This window comes from Labeo rohita, chromosome 20 (assembly GCF_022985175.1).
Source record: "Labeo rohita strain BAU-BD-2019 chromosome 20, IGBB_LRoh.1.0, whole genome shotgun sequence".
NCBI lineage: Eukaryota > Metazoa > Chordata > Actinopteri > Cypriniformes > Cyprinidae > Labeo > Labeo rohita.
In genome coordinates, this window is record NC_066888.1 from 29,632,755 (window position 1) to 29,660,723 (window position 27,969).

Sequence of the window (27,969 nt, forward strand, 5' to 3'; positions counted from 1 at the left end):
ATATATTTTATTATTTATCATTTTTTAAAATAATTAATTATTGTAATTAAATGTAAATTTTATTACATTTTAAATATTTAAAAACTGTAAATCTAAATTATTATATTATACATCATATTTCTAAAACAGTTTTAATAAAATAATAATTCTATCTATACATTCTAATGTTATGCATTTTATTTTTTATTAAATTGTTTTTATTAACTTACATTTAAAGTTTTATTTTATTAAATTACATTTTTAGTTATTGTAAATATTGTAAGGATAAATTATTAAAAATGTCTGTAATGCAATATTACAATTCTAATTTTATCTATTTATTGTAAAGTGTTATGCATAATTTTTATTAAATGATTTTTATTAAAAAGATAAACCATGTGAACCAACAGTATATTATTAATATCTCAATCTCTCTCTCTCCCTCTCTCTCTCTCTCTATATATATTCTTACAGTCCTTTTATTTTTTTTTATTTTTTTTTATTTTGTAATGTCTTCATTTATCTGACTGGGAGCTTTATTTTTTATTATATAATTTAAAAAATATATATATATAATAATTAAAAAATGATATACATTCTAAAGAAAAAAAAATCAGTGACTGGTAAAATATCTATTATAATTACCTATTTTGTAACTGTGAACCAATAATATATGTATATGTATATATATATATATATATATATATATATATATATATATATATCCTTGTAGTCTTTTAAAAATATTTTTATTACTGATTTAATGATTTACTTGACTGAGAGGTTGCTTGTGTGCTTGCTTAGTTATTTATTTATTCATTTTGGGTAATATAAGTAATTAAAATGTTTAATTTTATTTTAAAATAATATATAATAATATATATTAAAATGGTAGAATCTCAACCTAAATACAATCACTAGTAAAATATCTAGTATAATATAGTTATATTTTAAATTGGAAAAACTCACAATGTGGGCGGTCAGTGTTCACTCAACTAGCCACACCCTTTCAAATTAGCCACACCCACCAGCATTAGCCACATGCTTAAGGACTGGCCACACCCCTAATGTACATCAATGACTGAAATCTGACCGGTGAGAATGACTGCGGTTCTTCTGCTCCTCCTCCTCTGAGGTATCACCATTCATCCATGAAGAACATTCTTCTGTGATACATGATATCACCTTTAAACACAGGTCATTAATCACAGTCCTCCTGCCTTTATTCTCTCCGCGGCCCAGCACACAGTCTCTCTTTCTTGTGTGTTCCTGCTGTTGTGTTTCGCTGTCTCTTCCTGTCTCTCTCTCTCTCTGGTGAATCACTGTCTCAGTGAATTAGCAGCAACATCTGTATTTTACACAGATACACAGGACCAGATAAGATTTCTACATAAATAAAACATTATTTATTTACAGTAACGACAGCCTTTCTCCAGAGAGTTGAGCGTTATTCATAAGATATGTTCATGCTTGTAGACTGTAAGTTGTGCAACATGCCCGGATGAGTTACAGCTGATGAGCAGGGAGTTTATTTCTGTGCATCCGTGACATCCTAGAAGGCCAGAAACTCTGGGAGTGTTAAACCTGTACAGAATGTGATCATGTGGACGGAGATAAACACAGTTTCCCAGATGAGTTGAACATTAACTGTGCCACTTCCCATAAACAGGTGCTTTCCAAGGGTTTGGTGCAATAAAAACTTTAACGTTTGAGGAATTCTGCACACGCTTTTGTGCAAAAAGGCCTTTAGGTTCACAAATGAAGCTGGAGATGCAAACATGTTATATAGTTGGAGAAGAAGTGCTTCTGTACAAATATAGTATTATGGCAAACAAATGAACAAGGGAATTTCCTGATTATGGTTTACATGATTATAATGATAGATTGTCAGGCAACAGCTGTGAATTAGTTGGTAATGCACTGATTGTGACCCTTCATTTAATGTTTAGTGAGCTTTCATTTGATTACTGAAGACAGACAGACATGATCCCTGCCATACAGCACTACTTAACTTGAAGACGTCTAATATGCACAGTTGAAGACTTTAATTTACTTGTTGTTAGCCAGACTACTAGTCTAACTAGTTCTGTAGTACTGGTACGTAATGCACTTATGAAATGCATTAATGAAAATGTATTAATTATTTGTAAATAATAATAATAATCGTTATTAATATTATAAAATAACTTTAAAATCATTTTTAAAATTCTAAATATAAATTAAAAATTCTAGATAACTAGTTTCCTCATATTAATAGATCGTAGTGTAAACTGATACTTAATGCACTTACATTTAAATGCTAAATTATTTGTAAATAATAATAATAATAAATAATAATAATAATATGTATGTATAATTTTATAATTTATTAAATAATTTGAGATTCTATTTATCACGTATCGTGTGAGGAAGGGGCGAACAAAAACGAAGGTCAAAGATAAAGTCTTTCTTATATTGCACAGGTAAATCCCCAGCAGGAGGGTAAAACCACGCATACACTGACGTTCACATTGACGAGACCAGACGACAAACACTGAACTCAATACAACTTATAAAGACGATGAACAAAGATAACGATGAACAAAATTAAGGCACAGGTGATACAAGGTAACTAATGATGATGAAACGAGGACGAGAAACAGAAACAGCCAAATATTGTTGAATTATTAGAATTATTGTATTTTTTACATTCTAAATATAAGCACAAAATTTAGAATTTAAAATGTATTCATTATTTTAAAATCATTCTAGATTACTAGTGTCCAAATGTTTATAGAAAAGAGTGTAAACGGGTACTTAATGCACACACTATAATAGAATTTAATATTATTATTATTATTCATTGTAATAATATAATTTATATTAATAGAATTCATTAAATAATTTTAGATTATATTATTAAAGATTACTAGTATCCTCATATTTATAGAAAGGAAGTATAATTAATTACATTGTAATAACTCATTTTAGAATTATTTTTAAAATTCTAAACATAAATACAAAATTTTAATTTAATTCTAATTTAAAATGTATTTATTTTAAATAATTCTAGATTACTAGTGTCCTTGTGTTTACAGAAAGGAATTTTGAATATAAATTTACTCGTTTTAAAATATAATAATAATAATTATTTTTATTATATAATTATAATATAATAATTAATTATTATTTTATTAATGTATTATGATTTAAATGGTAAATATTGTAATTAAATAATTGTTTTTATTTATTTATTTACATAAAATCATGTAATAAATGCTATGTAAGAGCCTTTGTGTTGTTGATAAGCGTGTAGTACATTATGTGTATAATATAAGGGGGAAGGAAAAAGCCTAGGATATTAACTGGCCTCACAAATCGATATAGGCTTATTTAAGATTTTATTTTGAAGATAAACAAATAACAAAAACCAAAACAGATTCGTTTTTATGTTGTGTAGCGTTCAGTGAAGGTCAATCGAGTCATTTTGAATGCAGCAGCGCTGCCATCTAGCGGTCAGAAGCGTCCTCAGCGCTTCATAAATGGGTCAGTCAGTTTGTTTTAGTGCTGAGGCATCACGGGTTTATTATACGACATATTTTATCCAAAATATATAGATATTGCTCTGTTACAGATATAAATCTATGTCTAAAGCCCAAAACAAGCGAGAATCTCTTCATTGACATCATCAGTCAGTGTGTTTTTTATCCAGCAGGGGGCGATGACGGCGCGACGATTTTCAGCGAACATAAATTGGCGCCAAATTAATAACCGTTGCTGTCAAAAACACACCACCCTGTCATCCCATTACAATATTGATAATATTAAGCGATATCTCTGATTAAAATGCCAATCAAACATCTTAATAAGATTATATTTTAACTATAAATATCTTTATTTTAGATTAGGCCTACACATTAATATTTGTGTGTGTATGTGTGAGAGGGAGAGGAGTATCATTGGTGCATGAAGAAAATGTCCAATGACCAAAAAAAAAAGGTTGTCATGGAAACAGATGGATTTCTGTCCCATTCCCATAATGAAGACTTCATTCCCTGATCCTTATGGATTTCCAGTTTCTCTTCAGGTCTCGTCCGTTTATTTAACAACGGAGTGAAATAAAACTGTGAGTTTTGTTTGTATTACTTTGTTACGATACACGATGAACACAGTACCACTCAACAGGGCTTTAATGTGAAATCGAGCGTTTCCGGTGTATGTTCAGTCCAGGTGAGTGAACTCCTTTCTGAAGAGGCCCGTCAGTCATGAAACCAACCCGCACAAGCGTTTAATGAGCGGTCCTTTAGTCGCTGAAGCGACACCGATGAAAGGGAAATGAACCACATGTAGGTTAAACAGAACACGACACCGGCACACACCACACACGACCTCCAGCCTCCCCCGGTTAACCGTAACGGAAGGCGCCGCGTGGGCACGGGCGTTAATTATTCAGAGAAGATCGAGATAAACTGCATCAGCAGCCCTACTGTAAACCTCCCAGCAGACTGAGAGAGAGAAGGAGATTGTCTTACCTGTGCCCTCGATGACTCTATCTGGCAACTCATGTGACGCTGGAGCCAAAATCACTTGCACTACAGTTCAGAAGTTTGAACGTCAGTAAGATTTTTTTTTATATATACACTACCGTTCAAAAGTTTGGGGTCAGTACATTTTTATTGTTTCTTTTTTTTTTTTTAAGAAATGAATACTTTTATTCACCAAGGATGTATTAAGTTAATAATTAAAAGTTTATTAAAAGTTAATAATAAATAATTTACATTGTTATAAAATATTTATATTTTGAATAAACACTGTACTTTTTAAACTTGTTATTCATGAAAGAATCCTGAAAAAAAAAAATTCACAGGTTGCAAAAAATATTTGGCAGCACAGCTGTTGATATTATCCAACATTGAGCATTCTAATAATAAATCCGCATATTAGAATGATTTCTGAAGGATCATGTGACACTTAAGACTGGAGTAACAGCTGATAAAAATTCAGCTTTTCATCACAGGAATAAATTCTATTTTAAAGTATGTTAAAATAAAAAACATTATTTTATATTGTAAAAACATTTTGCAATATTAGTTTTTTTTTTTTCTATATTTTTAATCAAATAAATGCAGCCTTGATGAGCATAAGAGACTTCTTTAAAGACTATTACAAGTCTTACTGACCCCAAACTTTTGAACGGTAGTGTATATATTTTTTCTGCTGAGAAGTTAATAGCTTTATTCAGCAAGGTTCAGCAAGAACAGGGTGAAATCAGTTTCAAACAGGATTATGATCCAGATAGGATCTTTTATTTACGTTTTAAGAAATAAACTAATTAGGGAAAAAAAGATGCGTGATCTATTTTTATGGCAGGAACAGGTTAAAATCGGTGTATATAAAAAAATAAAATAAACCTCATTTATAAACATTTTGAGGTGCAAATCGAGTGTTCTCACTAGTATTTGATGTCTTAGACCTGGAAAGCAGTCTTTCGAATGGAAATGGATGTTTTATTTGTAAATAAAGTCAGTTAATCTCATAAAACTAGCCAGCTAAGCTACTGCCGTTTAAACATGGCTGAACGTGACTTCAGCCTTTCAAGTTCAAGTTATTTACTTGCAAAAATTAATTCTAAAGAGCCATTCATGTTCAAATTTCGACCAATGCGTCGCAAAATGAATCACTGTTTCGAAACGCTCCAATCGGATCCTGAATCATTTGGCTCAGATCGGAACTTCAAAGCGCGTATCGTGAATCTTTTGATTTACATCGGCCCTGCGTCCCAATGTTCATACTATCTATCCTAAATAGTAGGTGAGATTGCAATAAGTGTGTCCCAAAACAAAGCATAGTATGCTGAATAGAGTATGCCAAAAGTCCCCGGATGGTCTACTATTTTCGGTTCAGAACTACAAACACTAAAAAAACGAGTTGAAAAAACTACAAACATAACGGATGTGCGCGACCGGCGGTTAGGTAGCGATGTTTATAAAAAGGGTTTGAGTTACTAATAATCAGCATTTAACCTGGTAAAAATGCGTTATAATCCATGTTATATTTATATCTCCAACAGCAGTGTGAAGTTTTAAAACATCCGTTTGGTCCTTAACTTTTAAATGCATCATTTTGCAGAAAATGTTTCCGGCATGAAAGACCCGCAACTGGCAGATCAACATGCTACTTCTTTTCTCTCCAGTACCTTAGGAAGCTAAATGAAATTAAATGTGGAGGATGTTAACGGTGACAAGATGATCGACAGGCCAGTTTACTGTGACATGGTAAAGACGCAGTTGTATGACGTGATAGTATGTCCCAAAGCTCTTTTACTACACACTCAAAAGTGTGTACTTTTTCTTTACCAAAAGAGTACATACTTTAAGGGTCGTAGTATAAGTAGGCACATTAGGACGCAGCACAGGATTTCGGAGGGGGTTCGCAACTCATTTCAGATAGGGACACACTTTGAAGTGCTGATTTAAATAATGGTTCAGGAATCATTACTCAGATCTCAACTTTGGAGCGCTTATTGCAAATCTTTCGATTTAGATTGGGTGGGGACTTCGGAGCGGATTCGGGAATAATTTGATTCACTGTTTCAAAGCGCTCCAATCGGATTGTGATTTTGGTCTGATCGGGACTTCAAAGCACATTTCGCGAATCGTTTGATTCAGATCGGGACTTTGGAGCGGGTTTGCGACTAATTTCAGATGGGGCTGCACTTCCTTGTGCCAATCTGACTAACTATTCACAAATCATTATTTAGATCTGAACTTTGGAGAGCAAATCGTGAGTAATTTGATTTAGATCGAAATTAAGTGGGTTTGTGAATCGTTTGATTTATGCAGGACGTCAGAGCAGGTTTGTGACTCATTTCAGATAGGGGATGTGCTCCTGAGTGCCGATCTGAATAATGGTACATGAATCTTTATTCAGATCGAAACTTCAGAACGCGTATCGCGAATCATTTGATTTAGATCGGAATCATTTGATTTAGAACGGAATCATTTGATTTAGAACGGGAGGTTGGAGTGGGATCATGAATCATTTGATTTAGATCAAGACTTCGGAGCACGCATCCCAAATCGTTTGATTCAAATTGAATCTTTGGAGCACACCTTGCAAATCATTTGATTTAGATCAGAACTTCGGAGTTCTTTTGATTCAGATCGAAACTTATTATATCGGGTATCATGAATCATTTGATTTAGATTGGGACTACGAATAGGTTCGTAAATCATTTGATTCACTGTTTCAAAGGGCTCCAATCGCATAGCGAATCATTTTGATCGGGACTTCAAAGTACATACCGCAAATCTTTTGATTTAGATCGGGACAGATTGTATCAGATTGTACATATGAGTGTGTATCATGACTCTTTTGATTCAGATAGAGATATTGATTATATAGATATTGATTAAAGAAAAGAGTAGTTATTTATGTATGTGAAATTTAGCTAGCAGAAACACAATGCATAATGATAAAGCAGAAATTGCAAATTCTTTGAGAATTAGAAGTTCACAGCAACTCTATAACAATGACACAAAGGAACAGTATCATTGGAACGATTTTCCCAGCTTGTAAACAATAAAAATATCGACAGCCAATCAGAATTTACCTTTAAGCATTTAAGCAATAAGGTTATCCTGTGTTAGTGTGGACACTAATATAACTGTCCTTAAAGTGTCGCGTATCGCGACATTTGACTCACTGTTTCGAAGTACTCCAATCGGATAACAAATCATTTGGATCGATCAGGACTTCAAAGCACATATCGCAAATCTTTTGATTCAGATCGGGACTTCAGAGTGCCTATAATGAATCTTTTGATTCAGATCGGGACTTTGGAATGCATATAAAATGAATCTTTTGAATTAGATGGAGACTTCTTTTGATTCAGATCGGGACTTCGGAATGCGTATCATGACTCTTTTGATTCAGACAGAGATATTGATTATTGGGATATTGATTAAAGAAAAGAGCCAGTAATTTTTTATGTATGTGAAATTTAGCTAGCAGAAACACATAATGCATAATGATAAAGCAGAAATTGCAAATTCTGTGAGAATTATAAGTTCACAGCAACTCTATAACAATGACACAAAGGAACAGTACCATTGGAACGATTTTCCCAGCTTGTAAACAATAAAAATATAAACAGCCAATCAGAATTTACCTTTAAGCATTTAAGCAATAATGGTAACCTGTTTCGGTGTGGACGCTAATATAACTGTCCTTAAAGTGTCGCGTATTGCGAATCATTTGATTTAGAACGGGACTTTGGAGTGGGTTCGTGAATCTTTTGATTCACTGTTTCGAAGATACTCCAATCGGATCACAAATCATTTGGATCGATCAGGACTTCAAAGCAGATATAGCAAATCTTTTGATTCAGATCGGGACTTCGGAGTGCGTATAATGAATCTTTTGATTCAGATCGGGACTTTGGAATGCATATAAAATGAATCTTTTGAATTAGATCGAGACTTCTTTTGATTCAGATCGGGACTTTGGAATGCATATAAAATGAATCTTTTGAATTAGATCGAGACTTCTTTTGATTCAGATCGGGACTTCGGAATGCGTATCATGAATCTGTTGATTCAGACCGGGACTGGAGTGGGTTTATGACTCAAAAAGTTATCGTTTCTTTTGAATTAAAACCACTGATGCAGTTTTATGTGCGAAGAGAGAAATATTCACAAACACAATCATCTTTTTCCAGAGATCTGCTCCTTTAATTCCATCCAGTGAGAGCAGCTCCATGATCCAACAACACACAGGTCTGACACACGTGAACACGCTGATCTCCTGTACAGAACGAAACTCCACATATGTTCATAATTACAGGAGAGGGGCTTCCGGCTGGAGTACATGGCTGCTGCTGCTTTGAGGGAATCAAGTAAGCAAGGCATATGTGTGTGTATGAGTTTTTTGTCTATGCCGTCTCATTGCTTTAAGTTAGTGCAGTGGTTTAAAGGTCTAAGCAAAGCCCAGCTCATATAGTACATGCTCTGATCTCTCTATACACACTATTCTAGAGCACAAGTTTTTAGAGTCAGGGTTCCCACACCATTTTATATATTATGTGTATATTTTATATTTTTTAAATGCATAAATGACATCTCCATAACTAACATTCTGACTTTTCCAGGTCTGGAAAACCAATCAAATTCCCTGACGTTTCCAGGTTTTCCATAAGCCAGTGGGAACCCTGTAGATCCTTCCTCCAGCCAATCAGCCACCTCCCGTCCAGAACCCTGATCAGAATCACAAAGACACACACGTACAGTAAGACATGCAGATAGAAAGAGAGACGTCCCTCTTGCTCAGCTCTTGTCTTGAAAGCTCAGGGTGAGCGATGAGCGATCACAAAGCCTCATCCGTTTGACTTCCATCATTCGAGGTGCATGTGGCTCTACTCCTGGATCGGACCTGTGCAGGTCAGTACCTAAACACTGAGGTTGACCGACGGTTTTGGAAGCAGCAAAATGAATGAAAATAACTAGTTTAACCAGCCTCAGGTGTCAGGTGAGGCGACGTTATTCAGTGCTATTGATGGCAGTTAACAAAGTGTTTTCACTGTCCTGAGGAGCAGAGAGCAAGAGAGAGAAAGGGCGAATCATTTTACTAATAATAATCATTTAATTGGTCCTGATTAGTCCTGCGTTCACTGTTATTCCTGCTTCATCAGATCGCAGGCAGGGTTTGATCTGGTTGAAAGTTTGATCGCTCCAGTCTTGTTTAATAATGACGGACGGTTTGTCTCCCTCCGTCTTCCTTGGTCTATGTTGGATTGATTGACTATTGTTTATCCCTTACGGGGCTGGGAATATGGTAATTCCAAGTCTCATTCCTGGGCTGTTGCCATGGCGATGTTCTGTGGGTGTGGCAAGCTGTGGGACCCTGAGGATGCCAGAGAGAGGGCGGAGCTTGAGGACGAAATGACTTTCTGAGACTGACACCTGCGAACACATATGATGTCATTATCTTGAGACCAACAGCACGTATAATATCCAAAATAATGCACAGAAATCCTAGATGACCCAGTATAATTGCAGAATGTGCTACTATTGTTTAAAAATAGTATGTAAAATTAATTATGCAACACTGTGGTCTCATTAAGTGCATGTTTAATGCAGCCTAGTGGCAGCTTCAAAGGGTTTTTGTCTTAATGTCTTTACTTTTGGCAGCCATATCAAGTTTTAAGTCAAGAAATAGATTTAAATTGCAATTCCACTGGAAATGAGAGGGGAAGTCAAGCACACTGCATTGTGTAGTAGGTCTTCCTAGTATTTTATGAATACAAATATGTGCATTCTGCAGAAGTGGTATGAGAAATACATTTACACATATTCTGTTCCAAAAATAGGCCATAAATATTCGAGAAATCTGCACTGAGATTCAACTATGTTATAGAGATTAGGAGTTAATCTCGGATTACCGTATGGACCATATTTTACTATAATCCTAATTTAATCTAATCACACACAAAAATCATTTAAGAAAAGTTTACTTTATGAAGTTTTAATTAATTATATTAAATATTATTATACATTTTTAAAACAATTAAATTTAATATTGATTCAAATAATTATCATGTATTTATTGTTAAGAATTATAATTTTTATATATTCAAATATAATTTTTATATATAGTAGATATGTGACTGTGTAATTAAATGTTATTTAAAAATACTATATATGTAATATTGCACCTTTTTATACAGTTTATATATATATATATATTATTCATATTATCAATTATATATAGTCTTTGAATATTATATATATTAATAATTAGCATTGTTAATGATAATTATGTTTTTTTTATTCAACCAAAAATAATACAAATATAATTTTTATATACAGTACATGTGTGTGTGTGTGTGAGTGTGTGTGTGTGTAATTAAATGTTTATTTAAAAATATTATATACGTAATATTGCGTCTTTCTATATGGTTTTTATATATATATATATATATATATATATACATTTTATTTATTATTAATTATATTATATATAGTTTTAAATATATTATTAATGATATTATTAAATTATTATTTAAATATATTTATTTAAAAAATAATTTCTACATAATTAAATATTATATATATATATATATATACTGTGTATATATAAATTACATTTGAATATGTAAAAAAATATACATCATATATATATATATATATATATATATATATGTCTATATACAAACTATATATATACATATATATACAAATTACTTGATTATGTAAAAAATAATTAAACTTTAAAATACTTTAAAAAAACTAAATAAATATATAAGATATGTATAAATATAAATAATATCCAAATTTAAAGATTTATCATTTTTTACGTAATCAAATATAATTTTTATTTATTTACAGTATATATATATTTATTTTAAAAAGTGATTATATACATGTAATATGTCGTATTTTTTAATATATATAAAAATCTAAAATATATATTCTTATATGTACATATATTCTTGTAAATTTTACTGACCATGACTGAGATTTTCTGACCCGTCCGGCGGCTGATTTCTCTCTATAACTAGTGTTTTCTAACAGAACATCTCGGGACGGTTCCACCTCAGATCCGGATTTCGGGAGGTCCAGTTGAAACACAACAGGAGGAGTCATGTCCAGTTCCAGAACCATAATATTCTCCGCCTGCGGAAGAACATGAGGGACAAAAGACACAAGAACAATCACATAAAACTGCACACTGCACAAAATCATTTTCTTAATTTGTATTTCTGTCTTTAAGTTTATAAATAACATCCTCAACATATTTTTGCACTGCACATAGTCATGCAGCTCCAGCACATGAACTATTTCAACCATTTGATTTGACATCGCCTGGCCACGTTCCACTTTTTCTTCCTACTCTTCCATCTCTCTCTCTCCATAAACGTACCCTGTATCTGGAATGAGCTCCCATCGCTATGGCAACCCTGGCGTACTGGCTGATTGGTCGCTTGTATCCCACAGCGGAGGCGGGTCTTCTTTTCATCTGCGTGAATTTACTGTGTCAACACAGAAAACAGCAGAACATCAACTTCACTATTGGTACGTGTGCTGTTCTGCTCAGAAAAAAACACTCAATCACTCTACAGATCAGTGTTATTATTACTGAAATACTATTATAGTTCATTCCATTGAAAACTGTAAAAATAAAGAATGATTTCTGATTTGTTTTGGCTGGTAGTGTATATAAGCATCAGATGTAACATATTGGGCGTCCACTCACTTCTCTGCAGGAACGAGAGGCTGAAACTTCCACTGGTCTTCCTCAGCGTCAAACTGAAGTCTGTTCATGATTTTATTTTTCTCTTCAGGAGGTATAAAGTTCTCTATAATCAGATATCTACAGAGACACAGATACATTAGCTGTAGACACTGCCCACATTTATACAGCTATGTGAATGTTCTTAAACCTCAGACAGAGCCTCCCTTTTGTGACGTTAGCAATGGTAAAATGTTGCATTGATGAAGTAATGTGGTTGTTTTGATGTGTGTTTTAGAGCTCAGACTCACTTGAATTTGAGTTCTCTGGTCAGTTCATTCTGTGTTTGCTCCAGCTCCTGTCGGCTCCTCACATGCTCATCATTCACATCCTGAATGTCAGCCTTCAGAGACTGAAGCTTTGCATACAGCTGCACACAGACAGAGAGAGAGAAAGAAAGAGAGAGACTGTGTGATCATCATCAGCAGCTGCGTCTGTCCTTTATGTTTATAATCATCATCTGTCCATGCTCTTCATCAACACCTTCATCATCCATTCTTCATCACCAATGCATCATCTATCCACCCTTCATCATCATCATCACCACCTTCATCCATCCATACTTCTTCATTCATCATCATGATCAATCTTTCATCATCATCCATCCATCTTTTATCATCACCTTTATCCATTTATACTTCATCATCATCCATGCATCTTTCCTCATCAACATCTATCCTTCATCTTCTGCATTCATCCATCATTATCATCATCATCCATCCATCGATCCTTCATCGTCATCATCCATGATTATCATTCATCCATCCATTCTTTAACTTCTTTATCCATCCATCCATCCTTCATCATCATTATCCATGATCATCATCCATCCATCTTTCATCTTCTTCATCAATCCATCTATTATCATTCATTCAACCATCTATCCTTCATCTTCTTCATCCATCCATCCATCTTTCATTTTCTTCATCCATCCATCCATCCATCTTTCATCATAATCAGTGATTCCGTCCATCCATTTGAATAATCTTCAATTATCCATCACCCATCCAGCCTTCATCTTCATCATCATCCTTGATCATTCATTCATCATCCTTCATCATCATCATCCATCCATCCATTTTTCATCATCTTCATCCATCCATCCATCCGTCATCCCTCCAATTCATTCATTCATCATCTATCCATACACCCATCATCTTCTGAATCCATCCATTCATCAATCCCTCCAATTCATTCATTCATCCTTCATCTTCTTCATTCAACCATCCATCCATCCATCCATCCCTCATCATCATCATCATCCATGATCATCATTTATCCATCCTTTATCTTCTTCATCCATCCATCCTTTTATAATTATCATCATCATCATCCATCCTTCCAATTCATTCATCCATCCATCTTCTTCATGCATCCATCCATCCTTCATCATCATCATCATCCATTATCATCATTCATTCATCCATTCATCCATCCATCCTTTAACTTCTTCATCCATCCATCCATCTTTCATCATAATCAGTGAATCCGTCCATCCATTTGTATTATCCATCGATTCGTCCCTCATCTTCAATTATCCATCCTGCCTTCATCATCATCATCCTTGATTATTCACCCATCATCCTTCATCATCATCATCATCATCATCATCCATCCATCCATCTTTCATCTTCTTCATCAGTCCACCCATCATCATACATTTAACCATCTATCCTTCATCATCTTCATCCATCCATCCCTCCAATTCATTCATCCATCATTCATTCATCCATCATCCATCAATGCATCCATCCTTCATCATCATCATCATCATCCATTATCCATCCTTCATCATCATCATCCATCCATCTTTCACCTTCTTCATCAATCCATTCATCATCCATTCAACCATCTATTCGTCATCTTCTTCATTCATCTATCTATCCATCCTTCATCTTTTTCATTCATCAATCCATCATCATCATACATCCATTCATACATCCTTCATCTTCTTCATCCATCCATCCCTCCAATGCATTTATTCATTCATCCATCCTTCATCATCATCCATCCTTCATATTCTTTAACCATCCATCCATCATCATCCAAGATCATCATTCATCCATCCCCCCATCATGTTCTTCATCCATCCATCATGATACATCCATCCATCCTTCATCTTCATCCATCCAACCCATCATCTTCTTCACCCATCCATCCATCACAATCCATCCATTCCTCCAATTCATTCATTCATCCATCCTTCATCATCATCGTCCATCTATTCATCCTTCATTCACCCATCCTTAATCATCATCATTCATCCATCCTTCATCATCCTCTATCCATCCTTCATTGTCTTCATTCATCCATCCATGCATCCATACTTCATCATCATCATCCATCCATCCATTTATCCATCCCTCATCTTCTTTATCCATCCTTCCTTTATCTTCTTCATTCATCCATCCTTCATCATCCATCCATCCTTCATCTTCTTCATCCATCCATCCCTCCAATGCATTCATTCATTCACCCATCCTTCATCATCATCCATCCTTCATATTCTTTAACCATCCATCCATCATCATCCAAGATCATCATTCATCCATCCCCCATCATGTTCTTCATCCATCCATCATGATACATCCATCCATCCTTCATCTTCATCCATCCATCATCTTCACCCATCCATCATCACAATCCATCCATTCCTCCAATTCATTCATTCATCCATCCTTCATCATCATCGTCCATCTATTCATCCTTCATTCACCCATCCTTAATCATCATCATTCATCCATCCTTCATCATCCTCTATCCATCCTTCATTGTCTTCATTCATCCATCCATGCATCCATACTTCATCATCATCATCCATCCATCCATTTATCCATCCCTCATCTTCTTTATCCATCCTTCCTTTATCTTCTTCATTCATCCATCCTTCATCATCCATCCATCCTTCATCTTCTTCATCCATCCATCCCTCCAATGCATTCATTCATTCACCCATCCTTCATCATCATCCATCCTTCATATTCTTTAACCATCCATCCATCATCATCCAAGATCATCATTCATCCATCCCCCATCATGTTCTTCATCCATCCATCATGATACATCCATCCATCCTTCATCTTCATCCATCCATCATCTTCACCCATCCATCATCACAATCCATCCATTCCTCCAATTCATTCATTCATCCGTCCTTCATCATCATCGTCCATCCATTCATCCTTCATTCACCCATCCTTAATCATCATCCATACCATCCATACTTCATCATCATCATCCATCCATCCATTTTTCCATTCCTCATCTTCTTTATCCATCCATCCTTCCTTTATCTTCTTCATTCATCCATCCTTCATCATCATCCATCCATCCTTCATCTTCTTCATCCATCCATCCATCCATCCATCTCTCCAATTCGTTCATTGATCCATCCATCCTTCATCATCATCATCATCCATCCTTCATCTTTTTCATTCATTTATCATCATCATCCATCCATCCATCCATTCATTCTTCATCATCACCATCATCATCACTGTCATGCCGTCACTCAGTGCTCAGTTAGTGTTAGTGTGAGAGGTCAGCAGGGGTTAAAGGTGAAGATCAGGAAGGAGCATGTCAAGGCTCTACAGGACTTTCAGGCAGCTGATTGTGTTTCATCTGAACATCACAGCAGATATTCCACGCTCAGAACCCAACAGGAAGTAATGTGTTCTGACAGGAAGTGGCGTGCAGATTAATGTGGGAACGGTAGAGCTCAGTCCTGTTTTACTTGTCTACTACTGAGAATGAATCTCTGAAGTCATCAGAGCTTCAGGAAGAGGGTTTTGGTGGTTAGCATGCCAGCAGTAGCCATGAAGATTAATGCAGGTTGGCTAGAATTAGTTGCTGTGAAAGCGTTTGTGCTTTTCATAACGCTTCAATGCCAAGACTAGCGTTTAGCATTAGCCTCACAGCCTCTGTCAGCGACCGAGCAAGTGGAAAACAAACTAACCTTCTTGTACTGATAAAAGGTGTTTTATTTTCACAAGGAGTGGGGTCAGGGGTGATCCAGGGGTCAAAAGTCAAAGGTCCAGAATTAAGGGGGAGCAAGAGGAACAGGAGTTAGGGAACTCAGAGCTCTTATATTTATATATGTTGTCAGTCTGTTCAGTGGTTGCTAAAGCTTCATTCAAACGAGTCTGAGGTTTGACGTTGATAAGAGTTAATGTTTTTGAAATACGTCTCTTCTGCTCACCAGGGCTGCATTTATTTGAGCAAAAATACACTAAAAACAGTAAAATTGTGAAATATTATTACGAATTAAAATATGTGTTTTCTAGTTGAATACATTTTAAAATGTAATTTATTTCTGTGGCACAAAGCTGGATTTTCAGCATCATTAACCCAGGCTTTAGTGTCACATGATCCTTCAGAGATAATTCTAATATGCTGATTTGCTGCTCAAGACACATTTCTGATATTATACATTTTGAAAACAGTTGTGTTGCCTCATATTTTTGTGGAAACTGTGATACTTTATTTTCAAGATATTTATAGAAAGTTCAAAATGACAGCATTTTATTATAAACAGAGATCTTTTATATTATAAATGTCTTTACTGCCACTTTTAATAAAGTTAATGCATCCTTACCGAATAAAATTATTAGTATGATGCTTAAAAAAAATAAACTTTAACAGAAACCATATAAAATATAAAAATGTATTTTATTTAAGCTAAATGGTAGGGCAACATGTCCTATTTTTGCCTAGTCTGTCTTGATGTTCTAAAATAATTGAAAGTAAAACTGACATAAAAATATTAAAAAACTATATAGACATATTAAAAAAAACATGTAAAAATACAAATGTACCAGAACTTTAACTAAAATGTACAAATATAAAAATAGTCAAAATAATAAAACAAAAACTATTATCGTATCTAATAAAGCAAAGTTAAGTAGAATAAAAAATGACAAAAGCACATAACAGAATGACTAAAACTAAAATAAAAAAGCTATTTTAAAATATTAATTACTTCCATTTGAGACCTGAGTGTCTAAAAGTGTCTTTCTTTTTTTTCTGAATTAAATGTATTACATTTTAATTGGTTTGGTACCAGAATTGCTTTAAAATAAATTTAAAAAGTTAAGCAGAAATATAAAAGAAAAATAAGAAAAAATTAATTTAAAAATATTAATTAGTTAAGGGTTGTCTGCTGAAGGGTTTAGCACCATTTTTTTTTTTATCTTATATATATATATATATATATATATATTTTTATACTCCATTAACTAAACGTTAGCGATAAATCAACGTGGTGGATCATTTGTTATTAATAATCTTTTGCTTTACATCCATCAATTTCCAAATAAAAATAAAAAAAGATCAAATGAGATGAAGTATCTCACAATTATGTAATATTGCATACCACTGGTCCCTAAACAGTGATGTTCTCTTCATTAGCAACCTCTGAATGTGATGCCATCACTGTGCTTCACCTCTCTCAGGTGTGTGTATGTGTGTTTGTCTCACCTTTTTGAGTTTCTTGGTCTTCGCTTCCACTTCCTGTTGCAGTGAGGAGAAGGTTTCTCTGAGTTCTAATGTCTCCTCATCCTGAGCCAGCACTTGCTGCTGTATTTCTCTTTCTCTGCGTGTCTGCAAACACACACAGATGCACACGCTTATTTATGATGTACACAGAATGCTGAAGTGTGCTGAAGGTGAAGTGTGTTGTTTTTTGTGTCACCAGTGATTGCAAACGTTAAACCAGTGAGTGTTACCTGTTCTGCAATCTCGTGTCGTTTCTGTTCAAGCATCTTCTGTTGCTCATTAGTGTGATCAATAATGTTCTTCCCACCAACCAGCAGCTTGCTCTCCATCGCCTAGCAACCACAAAAAATAATCAACATCAGCAGCAGATCACATGTAGAGGTCACACTCATTAGGACATACCATAGATTTCAGCTGATTTTTAAAAAAGCTAATTATGATGACTACAAATGTTTTATTTTTCATTTTATATACTCTACTGTTCAGAAGTTTTAGTCATTTTGTTATGTGCTTTTGTCATATTTTAGGTTTTTAAAAATATGTTTTTTTTGTTTTTTTTTTAATTTTAGTAATATTAATACTGAAACAATTTAAATACAGCAAATGCAGAAATTTAGAAAGAAATGTAATTAAATGGTGCTTTAGCAGACACTCGGGACTTAAACAGGAATAATTAATATTTATATTATATTTATTTTATTTTATTTTATTATTATTATTTTTTTTAGTTATTTTAGTCATTCTGTTTTTGTTTGTTATCAAAACATAATACATTCAATTTAGAAAAAAATAAAATGGTGCTAAAACCGTTAGACACTCAGGAGTAATTAATATTTTGAAATATCTTTTTATTTATTTATTCTTTTTTTAAAAACATTATTTTTAGTCATTCTGTTTTAGTGCTTTTGTCATTTCCTATTTAACTTTGCTTTTTGGTGCCAAAACAGTTACAATATAATAAATGTAATTTGATGTACACACAACAAAAAAAAGTTTTTAGTTTTTGTTTTAATTTTAGTTTTTCATTTTTTAAAGTAGTTTTAATATTTTAATTTTAATATTAATATTTAATTATTATTATTTTTTTACATTTATTTAAATATTTCAATTTTACTATTTGTTTAAATATTAAAATATTTGAATGCTTTTCCCATTTTTTCCCATTTTTTAGTTTTTTAAAACATTTCTATTTACCTTTTTTTTAAATATTACAATATTTTTGATTAAAATTAAAATATAATACATTTAATTCAGAACAAATGAAAGAAATTTATATAAAATGGTGCTGAAACTTTTAGACACTCAAGAGACACTTTTGAGACACTCCTGTCTCAAACAGGAATAATTAATATTTTGAATTAGTTTTTTTTATTTTTTATTTAACTTTGATTTTTGGTGCCAAAACAGTAAAAATACAATAAATGTAATTCATAAAAAAAATTCATTATTTAAAAATTAAATTGAAAAAATAAAGAAAAAGAAAGAAATTAAAGAAATTATTTTTTTAAAGTTTCCATTTAACTTAATTTTTTCAGTTGTAAATTTATATAAGAATTAAAAGAAATTAAGAATAAAAAAGAAATTAAAATGGTGCACATTTGGGTCTCTTGACTTAGCTTTTTAACATATATTTTTAATTTTATATTAATAATTTTAATGTAATATTCAATTCTAACATTTTAATTTAAAATTTTATATGCTTTTCTTTTTTTTAGTTTTTGCTTCTTTTTTTAAGTATTTATAATTAGTAACTTTTCTTTATTTAACCATTTAAAAATATATTTAAAACTTGAAGAATGAACTCTTACTGGCCCTAAACCTTTGAACAGTAGTGTATATAAAAATATATAATAATATGTAATATATAAAAATATTTTCAATTAAGTGCAGTGTAACGTTGAACCAATGAGATTTTGCTGTGGGCGGGGCTTCCCACTATGATGCTGCACAAATAGAAAACTGCTCAATTTGTGCCTGAAATCACCAAATCTCACTGAAAATGAACAACAACTGGTTTCTTTCTGGTTTCTACAAATCGCCGTCAATGTGAACGACCTTTACGAAGGCATGATGAAAATCAGCTGTGAATCTCCTCCCCCACCCGACACACAGAGCTCTTTGTGGACGGCAGCAGCTCGTGGCTTTAGCGACACACAAAGATTATTGTCAAAGGGCCACAACTGAAACAAGAACAAAGCCTGAGCCCAGAACTACAGCTGACCCGCATGGCCCGTCAGACCGGCTCATAACATCCAAAACACCCTGTCAGAACACATCAGACTTCACAGCACACGTCCTTCTGATTTACACACACAGTCATCTCTCTCTGTGATCACGGGACTGGAACGGATGGAATGGGAGGAGAGGAGGAGGAGGAATAGACCGAATAACAGAGAGAAAATAACGCAGAGACATGCAAAGATGGAGAGAAAGGGCTTTTTGTCCCAAGAGATGAAACCAAAACCTTCTCGGGTTAATGTACAGGCAAGCAGGGGGCGGAGACAATTACTAACCTTATCAGCATGATCATGAATACAAATCTGGTAATGTAACATAACAAACTCCAAGAAACCAACGAAAACAATTAAAAAAAAAAACATAAATAATTAAAATCTAATTAATTTTATTACACAATAAAATATACTGAAATTTAAAATTAACTAAATAGGCCTTACATGCCAGTTTACGTTTTGAATTGGCTTTTTAAATATATATTTTTATATATTTCTTTAGTTTTAATTCAAGTCTTTTTTTTAGTTTTAGTTTTTAATATTTCAGTTTGACTTTATTTTTTAATAATGTTGATACTAAAACAATTATAATATTTAATTCACAAAAAATAAATGTGGTGCTAATTTAAATAATTTCTTTCTGTAGACACTAAAGAGAGAAGTGATTAATATTTATTAGTTATTAGTTAATATTAAATTAGTTTTAGTCATTTTTGTTTGTTTTAAATATTTCTATTTAACTTTCATTTACTTTTTTCCCATTTAAATAATTTTAGTATCTCAACAATTAAAATGTAAATCATTTAATTCACACAAACACACACACACACACAGAATAATAATAATAATAATAATAATAATAATAATAATAAAATAAAATAAAATAAAATAAAATAAAATAAAATGGTGCAAATCCCTTTACACATCCAGGTCTCAAAAAGAAGTCATTAAGATTTTTAATGATCTTTTTTATATGTCTAGTTTTCATTTTATATTTTAGTCTTTTTTTGTTTGTTTGTTTATTTATTATTAATTATTATTATTATTATTGAATTAATGTTTTTTCCATTTTTACTTTGCTTTTTGATGCCATAACAGTTAATAAATGTAATAATATAATAAATGTAATTCACAAAAAATTGTATTTTATTTTTCCTGTTATTAATTTATATATTCTATAAATTAAAATAATTTAATTCAGAGAAAAATTAAATATATTAATATACAAGTATATTATACTCAAAGACATACTTCCATATTTCTCTTTGCCAGCCCTAATATTTTTTTTGTTTTGATGGTGCAAACCCCTATAAACATACAGGTTTAAAAAAGAAGTCATTAATATTTTGAATTATCTTTTTAATTTTGTTTTATTTAATATAGTCTTAGTCATTTTTTTGTCTATTTATATCTGACTTGACTTTCTTTCTTTAATATTAACTTATTATTAACTTGAATTTATTTAGTTGTAAACTCTTTACACACTGATGTCTTGAAGTGTCAGTAATATTTTGTCTGCTTGTATATGGTATACAGCTTGTATATTGTTGGATGTGATGGAAAAAACATACAGAAGAGAGAGAGAGAGAGAGCAGAGAGATGGTTTAAAATAGACGTGGCCCTCAGGGGAAGCGTCAGCAGGACGCTCCGTCATCACACACACACACACACTCAGCAGTGAAGATGCTCTCGTTTAACAGAGACCTTTCCATCCAGACCCCCCACACTCCCGTCACCATGGCAACAGAGCTCAGGACCAGTATGGCTCATTATGTATTCACACTGCTGAGGAATTCATTGGCCAGGAGCTCAGAGCGGAAGCTCCGCCCGCCAGCACATAGACGCTGACACATCAATATTTCAGCAAAGCATGCTGGGAGAAAGCCAATGACTGAGTTTACAGTCAGCATGACAGGCCGCATTTGGAATTGAATACTAGCATACATTACATAATGATATACTGTGAAACAATTATGCTGAATGTTTAATTCAGCAAGTGGCGTTCAGTTACAGTTTGATGGGTGCAAAATGGCTGTTTTGCATTTTTAATGTCATCTGGGGTTTTCATGCATACAAAAAAACATAAATCAGAGTCATTTCAGTATTATTTATATAATGTTCTAGTACTTATTATTATTTTGAATTAGGTTTTATTTTTATATTTTCAGTTTTCATTTTAACATTCATTTTAATATGTTTTATCTTATATGCTTTTGTAATTTTTGTTATTTTTTATTTTCATTTAGTAAACAGTTTTTTTATTTATTTATTATTTTTTAGTAATTTTAACATACTTCAAATTACCTAGGAACTGTATGTGTACAAATATGCAGTATTAATCCATTTTATTTCAGTATTATTTAAATAATGTTAGCATTTATTAATATTTTGAAATAAAAGTTAATAAAATAAAAGTAAAATAGAAGTTCTAGTAATTTTGTTACATGCTTTTGTCATTATTTGATTTTTATTTTATATTATTTATTATTTATATTTAATTTATTTTTTATTTGCATTTGCATGTTTACAAATATACAATATTAATTCATGTTATTTCAGTATAATTTATATAAATATTATAGCATTTATTAATATTTTAAATTAGTATTAATTTTTAGATTTTCAGTTTTCATTTTGACATTAGTTTTAATCTAATCTTTAGGAATTTATCATGTATTTATTAATTAATTTTATGTATTTATTTATTGTTTTTCTAAATTAGTATTTATTTTCAGATGTTCAGTTTTTATTTTAAAATTAGTTTTAATCTAATCTTTAGTACTTTATTATGTGGTTCTGCCATTTTTTATTAGTTTTTTTTATTTTACTTCAATTTATTTTTATTTCAGCTTTTTAGTTTTAGTCATTTTAGTACTTCAAATTATCTAGAGATTGCTTGTTTACAAATATGCTATTTTAGTTTAGGTTATTTCAGTATTATTTATATAATATTTTTTTTATTTTAGCTTTTTTTTTTTTATTAATTTTAGTATTTCAAATCATCCAGAGATTGCATTTTTTTTTACAAATATACAATATTAATTAATATTATTAATATTAATTAATGCTATTTCAATATTATTTATATACTGTTATAGCACCTTTTTAATATAATATTTTATTTCTTTTTATATTTTCAGTCTTCATTTTAACATTAGTTTTAATCTCATTTTAAGTATTTTATTATTTGATTCTGTCATTTTTATTAGTTTTTATATTTTACATTCATTTATTTTTATTTCAGCTTTTTAGTTTTAGTAAATTTAGTACTTCAAATTATCTAGAAATTGCATGTTTACAAATATACAGTATCAACTGATGTTATTTCAGTATGAATAATTAATTATAATATTTTAATATAATTTTTAGTAATTTGTTATGTGGTTCTGTCATTTTTTTAAATTATTTCTATTTAGTTTTAATTTATTTACATTTCAGCTTTTTAGTTTTAGTAACTTTAGATCATTTATTTTAGTTAGCAGCCAAAGCAACAGATTATTTTATGTTTTTTCATCTAATATTTATATTATATTTTACTTCAGGTTTATTGAATTATGATTCAAGTGTGATTATACTAGTATTATATGGTATTATACTACGCTACTCCAAATACAGTCACACACACAAACAAATCCAAAAGACGCTGTATAATTATGTAACTTCCTGTCTGTCTGTCTGTCTCGCCCCCACGTCCTTTCTTTAAATGACACTATAATTAAACCAGAAAGCAGTTGTGTAAACAGACATTAAAGGCTGAGCGTGTGTGTATGTGTGTGTGAAGTGGTTTAGTCTGTTCCACAGGTAAAACAGGGACATGAGCGCTGGGGATTCACAATTAAACACTCAATTCACTTTAGCAGCACAATGAATCTGGGGCAAGAACTGAGTCATGAGCTAAGTTTGGAACGACATGCTACTCATACTATGTGTGTAGCACCTATTGTTTGCAAATATTCTGTATGCATAAAATTCCTGGACACTCTGTTATTACTCCCTTCTCGTCAAAACGCGATACATCCGCTCAGCCAATCACAGCGCACCATTTCACGCATTGTAAACAGTAAAGGCGGTGCTTTGAATACACCCCGCATCTTAGTTTTCGACGTTGAGTAATGTATCACAGACATATCTGAGATCGTGATGAACTAAGTGACAGCTTTTAATGATTTTTAAGGGAGTGTGTAAATGAGATACTGATTTAATACAACAGTTAAATAAACAAGAAGTTAATATTAAGCAACTAACATTGTCTGACCATAACACTATTGCCTGATTTTACTCTATTTCGTCGAAACAAAGTCACAACTGAGCTACTGCGCATCTCTATTCAAACACAGCTGTGTTTCCTTTATGAATGAACACGCGATTTTAAACGGATCAAGTACCTATTCATAAAGACACTCACTTGCTTTATTCCTGAATGAATCAGCTGTTCGAAGGAATCAAATGAATGATATGATTCAGTAATTAAAACCTTCTTTTCAGTTACTTAAAGGAGAAGTCCACTTCCAGAACAAAAATTCACAAATAATTTACTCACCCCCTTGTCATCCAAGATGTTCATGTCTTTCTGTCTTCAGTCGTAAAGAAATTATGGTTGTTGAGGAAAGCATTTCAGGATTTTTTTGTTCATATAATGAACTTGAGTGGTGCCCCGATTTTGAATTTTCAAAATGTAGTTTAAATGCAGCTTCAAAGGGCTCTAAATGATCCCAGCCGAAGAAGAAGGGTCTTATCTAGCGAAACGATCTGTCTTTTTTTTTTTAAATAAAAATGTGTATACTTTTTAAGCACAAAAGCTCATGTAGCACAGGTTCTGGGATGCGCGTTTATGTACTATTGAATCATGTCGAAAGGTCACGTCGAACGTAGGCAGAACCACAGACCCAGTGTTTACAAAGCGAACGCGCAAAGACTAAGAAAGTGCAAGTAAGTCAAACGCTGTTTAAAAACAAAAAGGTACAACGATGTCGGACGATTCTGAAGTTGTAGGAGAAAATAAGATGGAGTTTTTTGACATATTCTACCTTTCTGAGCCGGAGTACACAGACGATGAACTTAGACGTGATTCGTAGTAGTGATGGGAAGTTCGGATCATTTTATCGACTCGGACCTTTGAGTCTCGGTTAGCAAAATGAACCAATCTCTTTTCAAGTCATTTCATTCATTTCGTTCATTTTAGCAAAATATAATTAAAATGTTACGTGTTACTTCCCTAACACATCTACTGCTCTTATCTTACCTCTTATCTAACAAGTTTTCGGGTTTGAGTCATTTGTTCATCACGTAACAGCCCCATAAGCTCAACCAATGCAGTGTGAGCCGGAAAAAAAATTGATTAGTTCATCTTTCGAGTCTTTGGGTTTGAGTCGTTCGTTCATCACGTGACAGCCCCATAAGATGAATGAACGACTCAAAAAACCCGACGACTCAAAAGAGGTGAACTAATTCCAGTACAGAATCTAATAGGATGTTGCGCATGCGCGACTGAACGAATCACTCCCCCGAGACGACTCGTTCTTCCCGAGTCACATTAACGATTCGTTCGAAATGATAAGATAAGACCCTTCTTCCTCCACTGGGATGGTTTAGAGCCCTTTGAAGCCGCATTTAAACTACATTTTGGAAGTTCAAAATCAGGGCACCAATCAAGTCCATTATATGAAGAAAAATCCTGAAATGTTTTCCTCAAAAACCATAATTTCTTTACGACTGAAGACAGAAAGACATGAACATCTTGGATGACAAGGGGGTGAGTAAATTATTTGTGAACTTTTGTTCTGGAAGTGGACTTCTCCTTTAAATCATTTAATATTTCTAGATTCAAAATTTTATGCTTAAAACATTAATCTCAACATGAATTTGATTGCACGCATGCCACCTCTGAGCCTCATTAAACATATGCAAATACACCTACAAGCCACTTTTGTGTTCTTCTGTGCCACCTCTGTAGTACAAATTAATTTTGTTAATACTGATTTCATTTGACTGGTAACTTATTCTTATTCTCTTGTTTTAATTAGAAATTTAAAAAAGCTTATAAAATATATATTTTTAAAAAATTTGACATAAAAGATGACATACTTTTAATAAAGTTAAAAAATGCCATTACAAAGGTAAAAACAAAATTCCCCTCTAATTCACTTTAAGGAGTCAAATATCACCTTATAATGGGAAGGCAAATTTTTTAACAGATTTTTTGATTATTGATTAGAAGGTGTTCCTAAAATTGTGACTGTGCTTCTAAAAAGAAAATTAAGGGTAGAGCCCTGATGGATTTATTGCATTTTTGGGGGAAAAAATAATCAGTTTTTGTAATAAATCTCTGAAAAATAAAATCTGGATTTAAATTTTTAATGTTATTATAACCTAAAGATGCTGTGTGAAAGTTTGAAACAGAAAATAGCGGTTTTCATCTAGCCACTTTCTTGGTAAAGAAAACACATTTTTATTTAAATTAATCAAAATGGATTTATAGCGTTTTGGAACCAAACTCTTCATATATATATATATATATATATATATATGTGTGTGTGTGTGTGTGTGTGTGTGTGTGTTTGTATAATGAATACATGTATATGTATATACAGTGGGCAGAGTACAGTGAGTAGTTAGCCAGTATGTGTTTGTAATCAGACATGCAATGATGTGCTTCCTGTGTTGCTGTTATTGTTTGAGATGGAGTGATTTGATTGGCTCACAGCCCAGGGAACAGGATGAGGTTGTGATGAATCATCACCTGTCAGGAAATGACCCACCAATGATGAGGGTTATTTATAAATCTGAAGCCCCTCTCTCATCCTGCATCAAGCCAGAACTACTGCAAACACAACTCATATGAGAATAAAGAGTAGGACAGGCTACTAACTAACACTACTAACAATTGCAGCAGCCTGCTTTGCTGTCACATACACTCAGAATAATGCACAAGCACAAGTGAAGACATGATGTCATGCATTACAAGATGCATCATCACAAGATCATCAGATCACATGACTATTTCACAGAACAGAGTTATTTTATCATTGATGTACTGTCATCATTTTAATATAATAAATTAGACTTTATGTTTATATTTTCAGTTTTCATTTTCATTTTAAAGGTTTATTTTTTTTATAATTATTTTTAATTATAATTTTTAAGTATATTTTTAATTATATTATATTATAAAATTCTATATAATATTATTATAATTATATTATGCTTTCAATTATACGTTTAAATGATCCAGATTGCATGTTTAAAAATATACAATATTAATTAATTCATTATTATTTATATAATGTTATAGCATTTCTTAATATTTTAAATTATTATTTATTTTTATATTTTAAGTTTTCGTTTTAACATTAGTTTTAGATAATTTATTATTTTTATATTTTATCATTGATGTACCATTCTAGTTTTATTAATATAATAAATTAGATTTTATGTTTATATTTTCTGTTTTCGTATTCGAGTTTTAGTCATTTTGTTGTTTTGTTTAATCATTTTTATAATTTGTTTTGTTTTGTTTTGTTCCTTTCAAAATATGTTTACACAGCTTTTATTGAGTTGTAATTTTTTAGTATTCATTTTTGGTCTATCGTATTTTATCATATTTTCTGTTTCAATTTTAAATTTAGTTCATTTAGTTTTAGTTATTTCAGTACATCAACTTAAACTAAATGAAAATGAAATACGTTGCCTTGGAAAATAGCTGAAATTAATACGTAATATCTATCTGTCTATCTTTTTAAATAGTTTTATATATGATAATAGTTTATTAAAAATAGTTTATGTATTATAGCTTAAAAATAGTGTGTATATATTATTAAAAAATATATTTTTATGGTTTTAGTCTCAGTTGATGATAATAACCCTGACACACAAACACTGATGATGAGAATCAGATCATTACTAGTATTAGTATGTTAACTGTAATCAATGCTTTTACACCAGACAGCATTTGGAATCTCTGCCTGGCTACTGTATTTTGATTGGCTTAATGATGACCGAG

General features: G+C 32.1%; 1 protein-coding gene across 1 annotated transcript in view; it reads right to left on the reverse strand.

Annotated features, from left to right (window-relative positions):
- Positions 1–8,674: 8,674 nt before the first annotated feature.
- LOC127183340 (kinesin-like protein KIF3C) overlaps positions 8,675–27,969 on the reverse strand; it is a 23,697-nt gene continuing 4,402 nt past the window's right edge. Inside the window, exons 2-8 of the mRNA XM_051139325.1 lie at positions 17,970–18,071; positions 17,722–17,844; positions 12,498–12,616; positions 12,211–12,327; positions 11,878–11,986; positions 11,464–11,630; positions 8,675–9,917 (exon numbers count right to left, since the gene is read on the reverse strand). Of these exons, the coding sequence (XP_050995282.1) occupies positions 9,803–9,917; positions 11,464–11,630; positions 11,878–11,986; positions 12,211–12,327; positions 12,498–12,616; positions 17,722–17,844; positions 17,970–18,071 (852 nt within the window). The 3' untranslated portion in view covers positions 8,675–9,802. The remainder of the gene's footprint in view (positions 9,918–11,463; positions 11,631–11,877; positions 11,987–12,210; positions 12,328–12,497; positions 12,617–17,721; positions 17,845–17,969; positions 18,072–27,969) is intronic.